Source organism: Geospiza fortis, unplaced genomic scaffold (genome assembly GCF_000277835.1).
Source record: "Geospiza fortis unplaced genomic scaffold, GeoFor_1.0 scaffold182, whole genome shotgun sequence".
Lineage (NCBI taxonomy): Eukaryota > Metazoa > Chordata > Aves > Passeriformes > Thraupidae > Geospiza > Geospiza fortis.
In genome coordinates, this window is record NW_005054367.1 from 2933225 (window position 1) to 2946496 (window position 13272).

General features: G+C 41.6%; 1 protein-coding gene across 1 annotated transcript; it reads left to right on the forward strand.

Moving 5' to 3' along the window:
• The first annotated feature begins 3848 nt into the window (after positions 1-3848).
• CUNH9orf152 (chromosome unknown C9orf152 homolog) lies at positions 3849-9758 on the forward strand. Its single transcript, XM_005424342.2, has 2 exons — positions 3849-4252; positions 8938-9758. The coding sequence occupies exons 1-2, from the start codon at positions 4024-4026 to the stop codon at positions 9507-9509; spliced, it is 801 nt and encodes a 266-aa protein (XP_005424399.2). The 5' UTR covers positions 3849-4023; the 3' UTR covers positions 9510-9758.
• The last annotated feature ends 3514 nt before the right edge of the window (positions 9759-13272 follow it).

The following is a 13272-nucleotide window of genomic DNA, read 5'->3' on the forward strand; positions in this document are numbered from 1 at the left end:
GATCTAACAAAGCCATGATACATCAGAACAATTCTAACATGGCATGTGCTTTTTCTGAGGTAGAGAAAAGCCAGCTTCAAGAGTACCCACAGTGTCTGACAGAATATTGTATTTATTGTTCTCTGCCTGGCTAAGGCAGGAAAGGACTGCAGCTGAGGTAGGTAACCCAACTGTAAGACACAAGCACATTGGAAAGGCAGGAGTAATTATTAACAAGTTAGCTACAGCAGATTTACATATGTGAGCCTGCTGAGCCTTCCCAGAACTCTGTGCACTGCATATCTAGAGTCTTGTCACCTGCAGGCACAAAACCTCCAAGGGGATTCCAAAGATCTGCAGGATTTCAGCCTGATTCAGTCAATCATTTATGTGCAACCCAAGGAACATGAAGGAACAAGTGAACTGGCTGAGCTCAGGCAGCTGGGAAGCTCAAGCGTGTTGAACAGTCTCAGCAGAGACAACGGCTGCAACATTTCAAGCTCCTGCCAAAAGCCTCCTCTGAAATCACCCACTGCAGCACTTTGGGCACATCAGCAGATTGCTGCTACAAAAGGCATGCCAGCCTGCAACAAACTGAACTTTTACCCTTTCCCAAATAGGAAAGGGCCCAGAATTTCTGAAGCTGCAGGAGGCTTGGGTTGTATGTCTTAAGATATTCAGTAATACCTAAAACTATGTCAAGTAGATCTCCTACTTACATGGGTCAACCTGCTGAGGGTTTACTTCTTTTACTAGCTACAGAAGATCGTGACTACATCTTTATTATCTTCATAACTTTTAAAATCAATGAAAACAACCTCTGCTCATTTCTGTTGTTGTTTAATGGGTCTTAGTAAATGGCATCCCTTTCTTAAATATAAATTTTATAATAACATATTGTTGCTTCCCAACCAGCCCCAGTATTTTGTTAGGAAGCAAAACTTGGAATTTATTACTCAGTTCCCTGATACCATGTAACAACACACCTTCCTTACCAGAGTGTAACACATCTTCCTGTTCTTCCCAAGAGCGCACAAAGGGAATGTAACCATTTCAGCAACACAGATGTAACTGTTGTAGCACAACTGACTTTTATAGAGAGGATTTAACATCCTGCCTGGTGAAGAGAAGGTTGTGTGGAGACCTCATTGCAACCTTCCGTTATCTGAGGGGAGCCTACAGGGAAGCTGGAGAGGGAGTCTTCATCAAGATTTGTAGTGACAGGACAAGGAGTAATGGGTACAGACTGATAGAGGGGAAGGTTAGGCTGAATATTCTTTATTGTGAGGGTGGTGAGATATTGGAACAGATTGCCCAGGGAGGCTGTGGATTCCCCAACCCTGGCAGTGTTAAATGCCAGGTTGGACAGTTCCTTGAGCAATCTGATCTAGTGGGAAGTGTCCCAGCCCATGGCAGGAGGAGTTGGGACAAGATGGTCCTTAAGGTCCCTTTCAACCCTTAACATTCCATGTTTCTATGAAATTCCCTTGTGCCACAATTGCACCACAAACCTGTGCAAGTTTTCATAAGTGAGTGGTTATTACCAGTCTAACAGCTGTGGTTTATGTCCTTCTAGACACAAACTCTTCTCAGCCAGAAAAATGAAACATCCCCTCACAAAGTATCTTGAAAAGAGACCAATGGATAAATAAAAGCCTATTGTCACAGTGACAGGAGTGTTATCCATTTCCAAGAGAAACTACCATTTTCTTTCACTCAAGGCAACCTCAAACCACTAATCTTCCCTACAATTCCACTGACTTTAACTCAGTGGGTTAGAGCATGGTGCTAATAACACCAAGGTTGTGGGTTTGATCCCTGTATGGACCATTCACTCAGACTTGATGACCCCTGTGGGTCCCTCACAACTCAGGATACTCTGTGATTCTGTGACTTCTGTTGTGCTTTATCGTATGCAGGGCGACCCCAACATCTGGGAATGTTTGGTGTCTGACTCCATTGATCAGAAGGCTGAACAATTGCTTTATTAAAACTATACTATATTACATTAATACTATATTATAACTATACCAAAGAGATATGAAAGAATACTAAAAAGATACTAAACAAAAACCTGTGACTGTCTCTAGACAATCAGGACACAGCTTGGACCTCATGGGCCAATTAATATAAACAACCATCACCAGAACCCAATTCAGAACTCACTCTCAGTAAACAATCTCCATAACACATTCCACATGTGCAAAAACAACACGAGCAGAGACTAGAGATAAGAATTGTTTTCTCTTCTTCTCTCTGCACTTCTCCAGGAAAAATCCTGGGAGACAGAATTATGTCTCTCTCTGTTCAGAGAATGTGAATGCCACAGTGCTTGATGGAGGATACCACATCTGGAGATGTTTGCACAGACCCACCTGAGCCTCCACTTCCAGCACAGGAGATTCACAGTTCTAAGTGTATCGCAGGGCTTGAAGCCCACAAAGCTGGAAAAACCCACTGCTGCTTCCTCCAGCCATACATTACACTGTCCATTGTGACAAACACCTGCCTGGCTCCTGTGTCCCCAGGGCCTGGGTTCCATGGGAACCTCCTCCTGCAGCTGCTGTGCCCGCAGCCCCAACCCTGGCTTGGCCTCCCTGCCAGCAGCTCTCACCTTGCTCCTGGGAAGGAGCTCAGGGAGCAGCTGGCTGGGTCCCCCAGGACCCCCCGGAGGCTGTGCCAATTCCATGGGGGGCAGGTGGGTGCCCAGGGCTGCTGTGAGTGATCCTGGCTCAGGGGGATGCACAGGATGCTGCTCTGGTGCCTCTGCTCCCCCAGCCACGAGGGATGTGTCAGAGCTGTGCTCAGTGCCTTTCCTCCTTGTCTCTATTATTAGCCTGCATTTCTTAGCCAGTCATTCTGACAATTCTCTGCCCCTTCCTTCGACAGTTTGGCTTTCAAGCCTTATTTCTCTATTTGGTTTATGCCACACAAAAGGTAAATTGTCTGTAGAGGATGACATTTTAGTTACAAAACCTCAGTCTTGCATTCAAAGCAGCTCTTGGGAAATACCCGACTGTTTACTCAAATTAGTTTTTAGATAGTCCTTTTAAACTCTTACCAAAAATGTGTCACTGCATGAGAATGAGCAGATGCACAAATGTATTAAAACTACAGTAGAACTGCATAATTTTTCACATAATACAGTCTTGGGCCCTCGATGGACCTATTTCAGGGATAAAAACTTGCAGTACACAGCCCAGGCAAAGCGTTATACTTTACCTGATATGACAAAAAGCCACATATTTTTCACATTTTTGCCTCATTGTGAAATAATACTGTTAACATTGAGTTTCAAAATTTAGCTTACCATGCATTTTAAAAGTCCGCTCAGCTCTCATTAACAAAATTATTATTTCTGCAGTTTATTTCATTTTAGAGAACAGCAGAAGTCCTGAATTAATCAGAATAAGGTGTTCCTGTCTCCAGCTTCCCAATCCAAGTGTTGTTGGCCCATATTTTTCTGACTCTGCACCCAGGCATGAATACTTTTAACATATTATTTGAAAGGCAACAATAAGCACAAAAATATGAAACCTTGATAAATCCTCCCCTCCCACCCCACTGCCCCAAGAAGCATCAGCAAGAATGTAACTGAAAGTTAAGGAAGGGAGAGTGGGGGGCAAAGACACAAAATACACAGGAAAAAAGAAAAATATTTCCCAGGTGGAACTCCTGGCCTCGGGATGCCTCCACAACAGCATGCATTAAGAATTAACTTTGCTACACAAACCAGTATTACCCAGCCTTTCCTGTGTTTGGCTGTGTTCAGTGAGGGTTTATACTTCACTGTTTTTTTTGGCAAAGGTTCATATGCTCACAACCTTAAGTAAACATTGAATCCAGCTATGCAGTCCTGATCCTGAACTCTTGTCTGCAGGAGCTCCAGGCACTCGGCATGAAAAGAACCTGAGTGACATCCACAGCTCCAGCGCAGACCAGGCAGCTCCTGACACAAGGCACCGTGCTTGGAACAAAGTCACTCCTTCATTTAGGAAGATTTCAGATGCTTCACACCTGATTTGCTTTGTTTTTGCCAGCACAATGAAGGAAATGTCCTGCTTCTGCTTGGCTTTTTCTTCCTTGTTGGAACAGATGGTGAAGGCTTACAAATACGTGACTGGTATTTTTTCAGTGACTCATAGCTCAGAGCCACAGGTTTCAGATGGTGATAAGAAGCTCACCAGGATGGATGTAAGCATGCTTGAGGAGCAGTATGACCATATAAAACAGAAGCAAAAACTGCAACCACACATTATTGTATATAAAACAGGTACGCTTCTATTTGTAGAAAAAAATGCATATGTAATGTAAAGATAATTTCTTTAAATCTTTAATAACACCTAGTTTGTTCTTTTTGTGTTCAGCTTCAAGAGATGTAGAAGTAAATTCCTTTTCTGGCATTTTGGGGTTTTATTTGTTTTGCTGAAAGGTGGTTTTATATTTATATCAATAAGCTTCATGTCAGTGAAATATTATTAGGTATTTGAAACAGACGAACATATTTGAGGTAAGGTTTTACAGGTTTTATATCAGTAAAATAAAGTTCTAAACATAAATAGTAACCCTTATAGTAACCATTTTCTTCATGTCTGTGATAAGTGTATTTGTGCAATGTATTCTGTAATATTTCTGCTCTCTTGAATGCTTCCATCAGAACCAGCAATTCTGGATCATCTTTCTCTTTTTCCCTTCTCTATCTGTGTAAAGAAAGACTACAGGAAGCAATGGCAAATGTCCAGTAACAAGCACAAGCTGGGGGTTTGTTAAAATATAACTTTAATTAAAAGTCATACTGGTTAACTAAGATGCAAGCTTTGAACAAAAGGTCCTGTTTTGAAAGTATTTTCGGTGCATATTGCTTGGAAAGTGCATAAATAGAAAAACAAGTAAGAATATGTCTCACTCATCTACATTCCATGTCAAACAGATTTTATATAAGAAACTTGCAATTATTTTAAAGTTTTTAGTTAGGCTACTGCTGACAATACTACACTGATACATTAGCTTTCCAAGTTAAGGTGATATTGAGAATACTAAGACAACTAATGGTCTTCTGAATTTAATTTTAAATAAACCCCATGCTTCATTCACCTTTCATATTAGTATTTACCTCAACAAGTGTAGGACTTAGTTTATTTCATTGTTTACATTTTCCTCTACATTTTTCAGCAGTTCTAGCATTTGGCTGTGTAAGACTTCATGATCAAAACAATCAGGGAAAAAACCATGTAATTATGAACTATATAACAGATCTGCTTCTTCAATATTCTTTCATCCAAATGGTTTGAAATTCTCATGTTAAAAGAATTAAAATCTCTGTGAGGAAGAAAAAAATATATATACAGCTTATTTTATCAGGTATCAAAAAGCAGCTAACTTGAAGACAAAACAGCCCATCTAATCAGTTATAGCAAAAATGTGTTAGTTAAAGAAAGGGAGCAGAAGCCTTTATTCAGATTAATTCAAATGAAGTTTCAGATATAATGAATGTAATTAGAGCAGATTTTTTGCAAGGACATTTTTAGATGAAGATTAAAATATGTAAGAAAGTAGAACTGCACAAGATTCTGGGGAGTTTAAAATGTAGTAGGGCTAAAAATCCACGTACAAATATTTTTATACACACGCACATTCCCCAAAACATTCACATAACCTGCTGCACTTAAGTTCTATCTTCAAACAACCTGTGTGGAAAGAATTCATGTCATTGTTAGAAGCAGTCAGAATTTGGGCATTTTTTTTAATACTGAGTTCTCAAGGTCCTAAAAGTTTATCTTACACATTCTTGTGGAAGCTGGGAAAACTTAATACATGGCTCAGCACTTTGCACCTGTTACATGCATCAGTTTTCAGGAAAATGTGGAGCAGAAATGAACATTGCCATATCAGGACTGCCCTATACCATTCTGAAACTCCAGGTAGTTCCAAAAGGCAGTCCATGTATGGATCAGTGATTTGTACTGACAGGAAACTGTTTCCCCTAGAGGGTAAAATTATGGCTGTGCTGGGAAAGGGGTGACAACAACAGCACCACCACAAACCCCACACATACCCACAAACCTCAAAGGAAGGACAGCACCTTGTGGTCTTAAAAGTCCCTGCCAAAGGTCTTTGTTCTTACCAGTAAAACCCTGCTTTGTTCCTGCCTGGCAGAGCTGCTGTCCTTCCACGGAACCACAGGGATTTTGAGCACTGCAGGTTTGTTGCACCACAGTTGGAATGATAATTCCAAGTTTTCTGGAGGACTTTCAGCTTTGTATGTCAATTCCTGTCTGCAGAAGTAATGAAATTTTGGGCCTTTTAACAGAACTTAAGACTCTCTAACTTTGGTTTTTTGGACAGAGGGGTTAGAAACAAAGAAGTCACCTGAAAACAACTTTGTTCTGTTTCTTCCCCAATACACACAGCCACATTCATGCTTCTGCCCACTCCTGATTATTTGAGAACAAAGACCATGAGAAGATTTGAAAGGCACCAGTTAGGGGATAATACATTCATTATTTATTGGCTAAGAAGCTGAAAAACTGTATTTACTTTAGGAATTAAGTGGGAGTATTCAGCACATGCAGTCATAACAGAATAAATACTGGGGTTCTAACTGCAGAAATCTCTTCCAAGTATTTCCCAAGCTAACTTGAGATAAGATTAACTTTTGCCACTCCAGAACCTTAAAAGAATCTATTAATGATGACAGCATATGGCCAGAGGGTAAACAACTGTGCAACGAGGCACAATTTACATATAAATATAAATATACAATTTACATGGAGGAAAAAAAGAGACAAAAACAGAAAGAAAGATCTGTATAATTGCAGCTTTCTTGAGAAGTTTGGACTGTGCTGGAGGTGTGTTAATTCAATACCCAGTGGTTCAGGACTATCACATTTCTATCCAAGGTCATTGCTCAATTTTGTGTGCTGCACCTGTAGCCAAGCAAGGAATCAAATCAACCTTGAACTCAAAACCAGTGCACACTATTAAAATTGAACTAGATTTGTCACTCTGAACTTTCTGATCAGCTCAAGACAGATCGTAATTATTCTGAGGACCAGTTCATAAAGTTCTAGATGTTCTGATGTTGCCTATCAATGTCAGTCCAGCCAAGAGCATAGTTAACACCACAAAAGCATGCAAAGGTGCTTCATCTCAGTCTCTCAGTTCCATTCTCTCTTGGTTTTTCTCTCACATACAGAGAACAAGCTTTGGTTTTCACAATTTGATGTTACACTGTGCTGTTCTGCAGAAAACACAGGGCTCTGATTTGCACGTGGACCTTTTTGTAGCCAGCCAAGCTCAGCTTTATTTCTTGGATAAGAAATAGGCATTCAGCTTCATTTCTTGGATGAGGTCCAGTCATAACTTTGATTCTCCCTGTTGCATGGTAGAGAACTGTGTATTCTTAAGTCTCTGAGTGGTGTCACCTTGAGAAATTCTGTTAACACACCTCACTGTACAAAGGGATGCACAAACACACCTGTGTCTCAAAGCTCTGCACGTGCCTCAGTCTCCTTTCTCCCAGTAACGCGGCATGAGAGCCAGTGTGGTCTGACACGGATCTCCCTCCCAGCCATGCTGCAAAACAGCTCTTATCAGATCAACCCTTCATGGCCAAGGAGCAGAAAAAGTTCTGTGATATTATGCTGGGGTGGTTGTTTTGGCAGTGGGAGAGAAAGGCAGCAGTGCAAGCCCTCGCTTAGCAAAATCCCTGTTGTACAGGTTCATTTACTGCCAGTAAATCAGCTGGGTCTGACATCTCCTATACTTATTCGTAAAGGTCACACAAAAGGCAGCTGTACAGCAGAAGTTGTGTTGTTGGGTTTTTGTGCAGGCAAAAAACTGGCCCTCCTACTCAAACTAGCCTTATTTCAAACTCAGGGTTACAATCCTTTTAAACAGTTGTTCAAAGACACTCAAAATATAATCAGCACTTTTCTGTGTCTACTTTTCTCCCCTTAATGTGTTTCAGAACTTATACTGCAACAGACAGTCACTATAAGTCAACCCTGTAAATAAGGCCAGCATTCTGTAAACCCCTACTTTATATTTATACTATCTGAAGTATATTTCAGTAGTGTCAGTGAATCATCTTTAGGGTAATAGATCAGTTTCTGCTCATTTTCAAGGCACAGAAAACCAGTCATGTCCAGCAATTTGATGACTGCTGCATGTAATTAAAGTGGCATTAGCATTTCTGTACCTAATATCTTAAACATTTTTAACAGTAACTTTCATAATGCTTTAGAAATTAAGCTATAGGGGTAGAAGAATAAACAAAAAAGGAGACCAGAATCTCTCCAGATGTTACAGCTACTCTATACCATTCACAGAGGAAGTGGATTCCTCTAAGTTATCTTCAGGCAAAACTAGTGTGATAAGCTATTTACACAATTTACACCAACTGGAATACTAAAATTGCAGTAAAATATTAAAATACAAGCCTATAACATTAATGATCCCTCATTAAGAAAAAGAAGACATTCACAACTTGTTTCATCTTGAAATAGTCACAATATTATTAAGCTGTGAATACAAACTTCAAACAGTATCAAACAGAACATTTTAGTCTTTCAAATTACAGCACTTGCCAACACACTGAGCAAGTCCCTACTCACCTTAAGAAGTTTTGCTTACAAGCAATTAATTACTGAAAGTCAATTTTCAATCTGTGCTGTTAATGAGTCTTAGAGTACCAGTTAGATCAATATTGTCTTGATAAATTTCCATTTTCATTTGACTAAAACTAGGATACCATTTATGCCCTCAGAACTGCCAAAGCAAGCATGAAGTAGCTCTACTCCTTAACCTGGCACCAAAAAGACTTGCACTACTCTCAGCCACTGAAAGAAAGAGCAGTTTAAACTCATGTTGAAGCTTTTCAGATGAGTTAATGCTGCTGAAATCATACCCTTGATTTTTGCCACCATAGTAACGTGCACAAATGCATTTCTCCTGCAGGTGGACATGAATCTGTTCTGCCAGAATCAATGATCAACCCTGTTCTAATTAATAAGAAAGTTAAAAGATCAAAGTCATGTAGAGGAGACATCCCTGTCAGAAAGGTCCCCCTGGAGACAACCAATGGTGGTGACTCAGAAGAGGATTTGCTATGGCGCGTCCACCTGGGAAGGCACCGCCTCGGGCAGGCCCTGGGACAAGGAGATTCCTGGGATCTCTCCCACTGCAGCAGCACACCATGGAGTTTTGAAAACCAGAGACTGCTTTCAAAGGGAAATGGCACACTGCAGACCAAGGAACCAGCAGGAGCAAGTGAACTGGCTGAGCTCAGGCAGCTGGGAAGCTCAAGCGTGTTGAACAGTCTCAGCAGAGACAACGGCTGCAACATTTCAAGCTCCTGCCAAAAGCCTCCTCTGAAATCACCCACTGCAGCACTTTGGGCACATCAGCAGATTGCTGCTACAAAAGGCATGCCAGCCTGCAACAAACTGAACTTTTACCCTTTCCCAAATAGGAAAGGGCCCAGAATTTCTGAAGCTGCAAGGAGGCTTGGGTTGTATGTCTCACAATGAGGACATTCAGTAATACCTAAAACTTAGTCAAAAACTTGACTAAAACTTAAAATAGTAAAGCAGTCCTTCTAGTTACACAGATCAACCTGCTGAGGGTTTACTACTATTATTAGCCATGAAAGATTCTGACTATATAATCTTTAATATCTTTATAATTTTTAACATATGATTTCATCATTCACTTTCAAGATATTCAAGATAATTTATTACGTATTTCGAAAATCAATTAATAAAACCTCTACTCATGTCTATTGTTGTGATGAGACTTAGTAAATATAACTCTTTTCTGAGACATAAATTTTACCATAATATATTTTTGGTTCCCATCTATCCCCAGTGTTTCATTAGAAAACTAATGAGGTCTCCCCTTCTGCAAGATCTTTAGAGGGAGCAGACTCTTTCTTGCAGGTGGTTTTCACAAACAGGACCTCTGTATCACCCAGTTCTGGCTGCAAGTGTTCAGACACGCCTCTTTTTCAAATGTAGTCTTCACAAAAATTGGAGATGGGAAATGTCTCCCTGTTTCATGATGGGTAGCCATGGCACATCACAGTAACTGGGTTTTTTTCTTCACATAGTTAAAGTATTTAAAGAAGGATTAGGAAGGGGAGAAAAATAAGATAAAGCATAGATGTACCTAATAGATATAACAGGGAAAAATACTAGATAACAATTAGTCCACATGAAACAAGAAATTACCTGGAAGGAAATACTTCAAAAACATCATTATCCTTTGATTGATTTAGTTATCTTAATTAAACACGGACCTTGAAAGCCTTGGTTTTAAAGTCAGCGCAGGTTTATGCATGGACTAAGTAACTAACTCCTTTGTAAACTCTTTCATACAAACACTTTGTCCTTTCCTCAGGCTTCTCTAGGATATTACTGTGCTTTGTACTGACTGGAACTAATTTAGAAAAGGCATTTTGCCTTTGGAGAATCTTTCAATTTAATTTCCAAGGACATTAAGAAAGAGCATTTTCAGTAAGTTTTCACTTGTTAGTGGGGTAGTTTCAGTTATGAGAAAAGTTTCTATACTAACATTTCAAGAGACTGGAATATTACACACACACAACTGTCTAACGAGAAAATTACAGTTTTTTTCCTAAAGCAGCTGTAGTGAAAATGAAACAGAAAAATAAGAAAAGAGCCTAAAACTTCAGATACTAGGAATTCCCACTTCTGAAAGGCACCTGATCTGCAAAACCTTTCCTGTTAACTTCTTCATGTTTGGCCATCATGGGCAGGAGATTTCATCACTGTCACCACAGATGTAGTCAAGTTTCAAGCACTGAACTCAAGACTGCCATAAAGCAAATTTACTTTACCAGTAGGCAAGCCTTACTGATTTATGCACATGGGGGAACATGGAATCCTGAAATTCTAGTTCAGTGTCTTGTTCACAAGCCCATTTCCAAAGCTGGAAACAGGACTCTCATGGTAGTTTGCCTGACTTCCTAAGGAAAATGCTAGGACAGTCCTGCAGGTCCATCCATTCTAGAATAAATCACACTGCTGAGCAATTATTTCAGTCACACATAAATAAAATAGAGTAAAACAGAATGAAATCCCTTTGCTGCTGGGACAAAATGCTGCTGGTCACATGAAAGAATTAACCCACATGAGTTACTTGTAACTGGTGTTACCCATTAAAAGAAAAGTTTGTCTTTTACAGGCACCAAAAACATTCCAGGAACGAGCCCCAGCTCAAATACAAAACACAGTATTGAGCAGTCCATGTTGTACAGCCAAATCCCTGAAGCTTTGCTCCCTGCTCCCATTCCCGGATATTTTGGGGACTGGAAGTGACACTGGGGCTCTGCCTCAACCTGAGCTGGTGTTTAGCACCAGGGGGTGTTTAGCACCAGGTTTTCCACACCCCTCATGGATTCTTCCAGCCCAGTCTCTGAACCCAGGTTAACTTCTGACAGCCCCACAACCATGCAAGACTCTGCCACCCCCACCGATGGGGAAATACAAACTCCCACCCTAAATCTCACCTGCAACACTGCTGCCTTCAAAAAATACAGAAAAAAACCCCAACCTGCACATCTCTGCCTCACACACACAGAGGTGGCAGATGAGGGGTGGCTGCAGAACACTCACCCCCAACCCAGAACCAGCCTCTCCTGGAGGGACAGTCCCTCAGGAAGCCTTGGGGACCCCCACCACATCCCATGGATGAGCCATCAGATGCTCTGGACTCAGAAGGTCGTGCTGTTGTCACATTAACCAGTGTGCAACAAGCCAATAATTACACAGCTGAGTGAGACATTATTTATTTTGGAGTTGTACAAGCCTGTGTGCTCGTGGTCTTCCACAAATCAAGCACACGCACTATCAAATACTATTTTTAGTATTTATACATTTTAGCAAACAAAGCCATTATTATTGATCTGCTACAAGTTGCATAGTTATTTTCTTAATTAGTATTCTATCTTCTACTGGTTAATGATTCTCTCACTTCTTATGCTAATAAGCATTTTCTTATCTTTTGAATCTGTGGGTTTCTTGGGTCAGTTGTTGTGATGTTTCCCTGCCAGAATCACTTTTTACCCAGTTGGAGCTGATTTCAGCACAGTTACTGAGTTGGTTTTATTTGTTTCTTCCTTATCTCGGAAGTTCTGCCAAATGTCCTTGTGGCTTGTAAATTCTGCATTCTTTGTGTCCACTATCAGTAGTAGTTCCTGCTTCCCAAGCTCTGTTAACCTTCCCCAAGGTCTGAGATCATCGAAACGTGTCAAGCCCTAAACCTTAACATGGCAATTCTACCAATAATTAATTTATTTTTCTAACACCTGGATGTCACTTAGAACTTGTAATGTCACTTAGAACTTGTAAGTTGCTGTTTCATGGGTTATGTCTCACAGAACCACAGAATGGGTCAGGTTGGAAGGGGCCACCATGGTCACCTGGTCCCACCTCCCTGCTCCAGTAGGGCCATCCTAGATGGGACAGGATTGTGTCCAGAAGGTTCTGGAATATTCCCAGTGAAGGAAACTCCTCAGCCTCTCTGGGCAAATTGTTCAGTGCTCAGTCACTGCTCAGGGGAGAAGTTTTTCCTCATGCTCAAGTGGAATTTCCTGTGCACCAGTTTCTGCCTGTTGGCTCTTGTCCTACTCCTGGCCACCACCAAGGAGAGCCTGGCCCATGCTCCTGGCACATCTCTTACACATGGATGGGGTAAATCTCCTCAGGGACAGGAGAACAGGACAGGGCCAGGCTCTTAGCACCTCTCTTACACATGGATGGGGCAAATCTCCTCAGGGACAGGAGAACAGAACACGTCCATGCTCTTGGTACCTCTCTTATACATGGATGGGGCAAATCTCCTCAGGGACAGGATGACAAGACAGGGCCTGAAGCTGTGTCAGGGAGCTTTGGTTGGATATTCGGAGGAATTTCCTCATGGAAAGGAAGATTAGACACTGGAATGGCAGCCCAGGGAGGCGGCGGAGTCCCAGTCCCTGGAGATTTTAAATAAAGACGGGACACGGCGCTCAGCGCCATGGTCTGCCTGACATGGTGGCGTTCCACCACATGTCAGACTCGATGACCTCAGAGCTCTTTTCCAGCCTAACTGACGCTGTGATTCTGTAACTCCTTTCTTTTTCACTAGGCTGGGAAGCACGCACAGACCAACCACCACAGCACACTGCGCGCCCGGCAGCGGGCACGCCCCGGCGCCTCCGAGCGAGGGCAGGGCGGACATGGCGGGCGGGGCGCGGCTTCACCCACGTCACGCCCGTCTCCCTGGGCCTTC

Excerpts from the sequence above, each read along its gene's own strand:
- CUNH9orf152 (XM_005424342.2), top strand. The coding sequence starts at position 4,024 with ATGAAGGAAATGTCCTGCTTCTGCTTGGCTTTTTCTTCCTTGTTGGAA. Across the intron at positions 4,253-8,937 it reads CATTATTGTATATAAAACAG|GTGGACATGAATCTGTTCTG; the intron begins GTACGCTTCTAT and ends TTTCTCCTGCAG.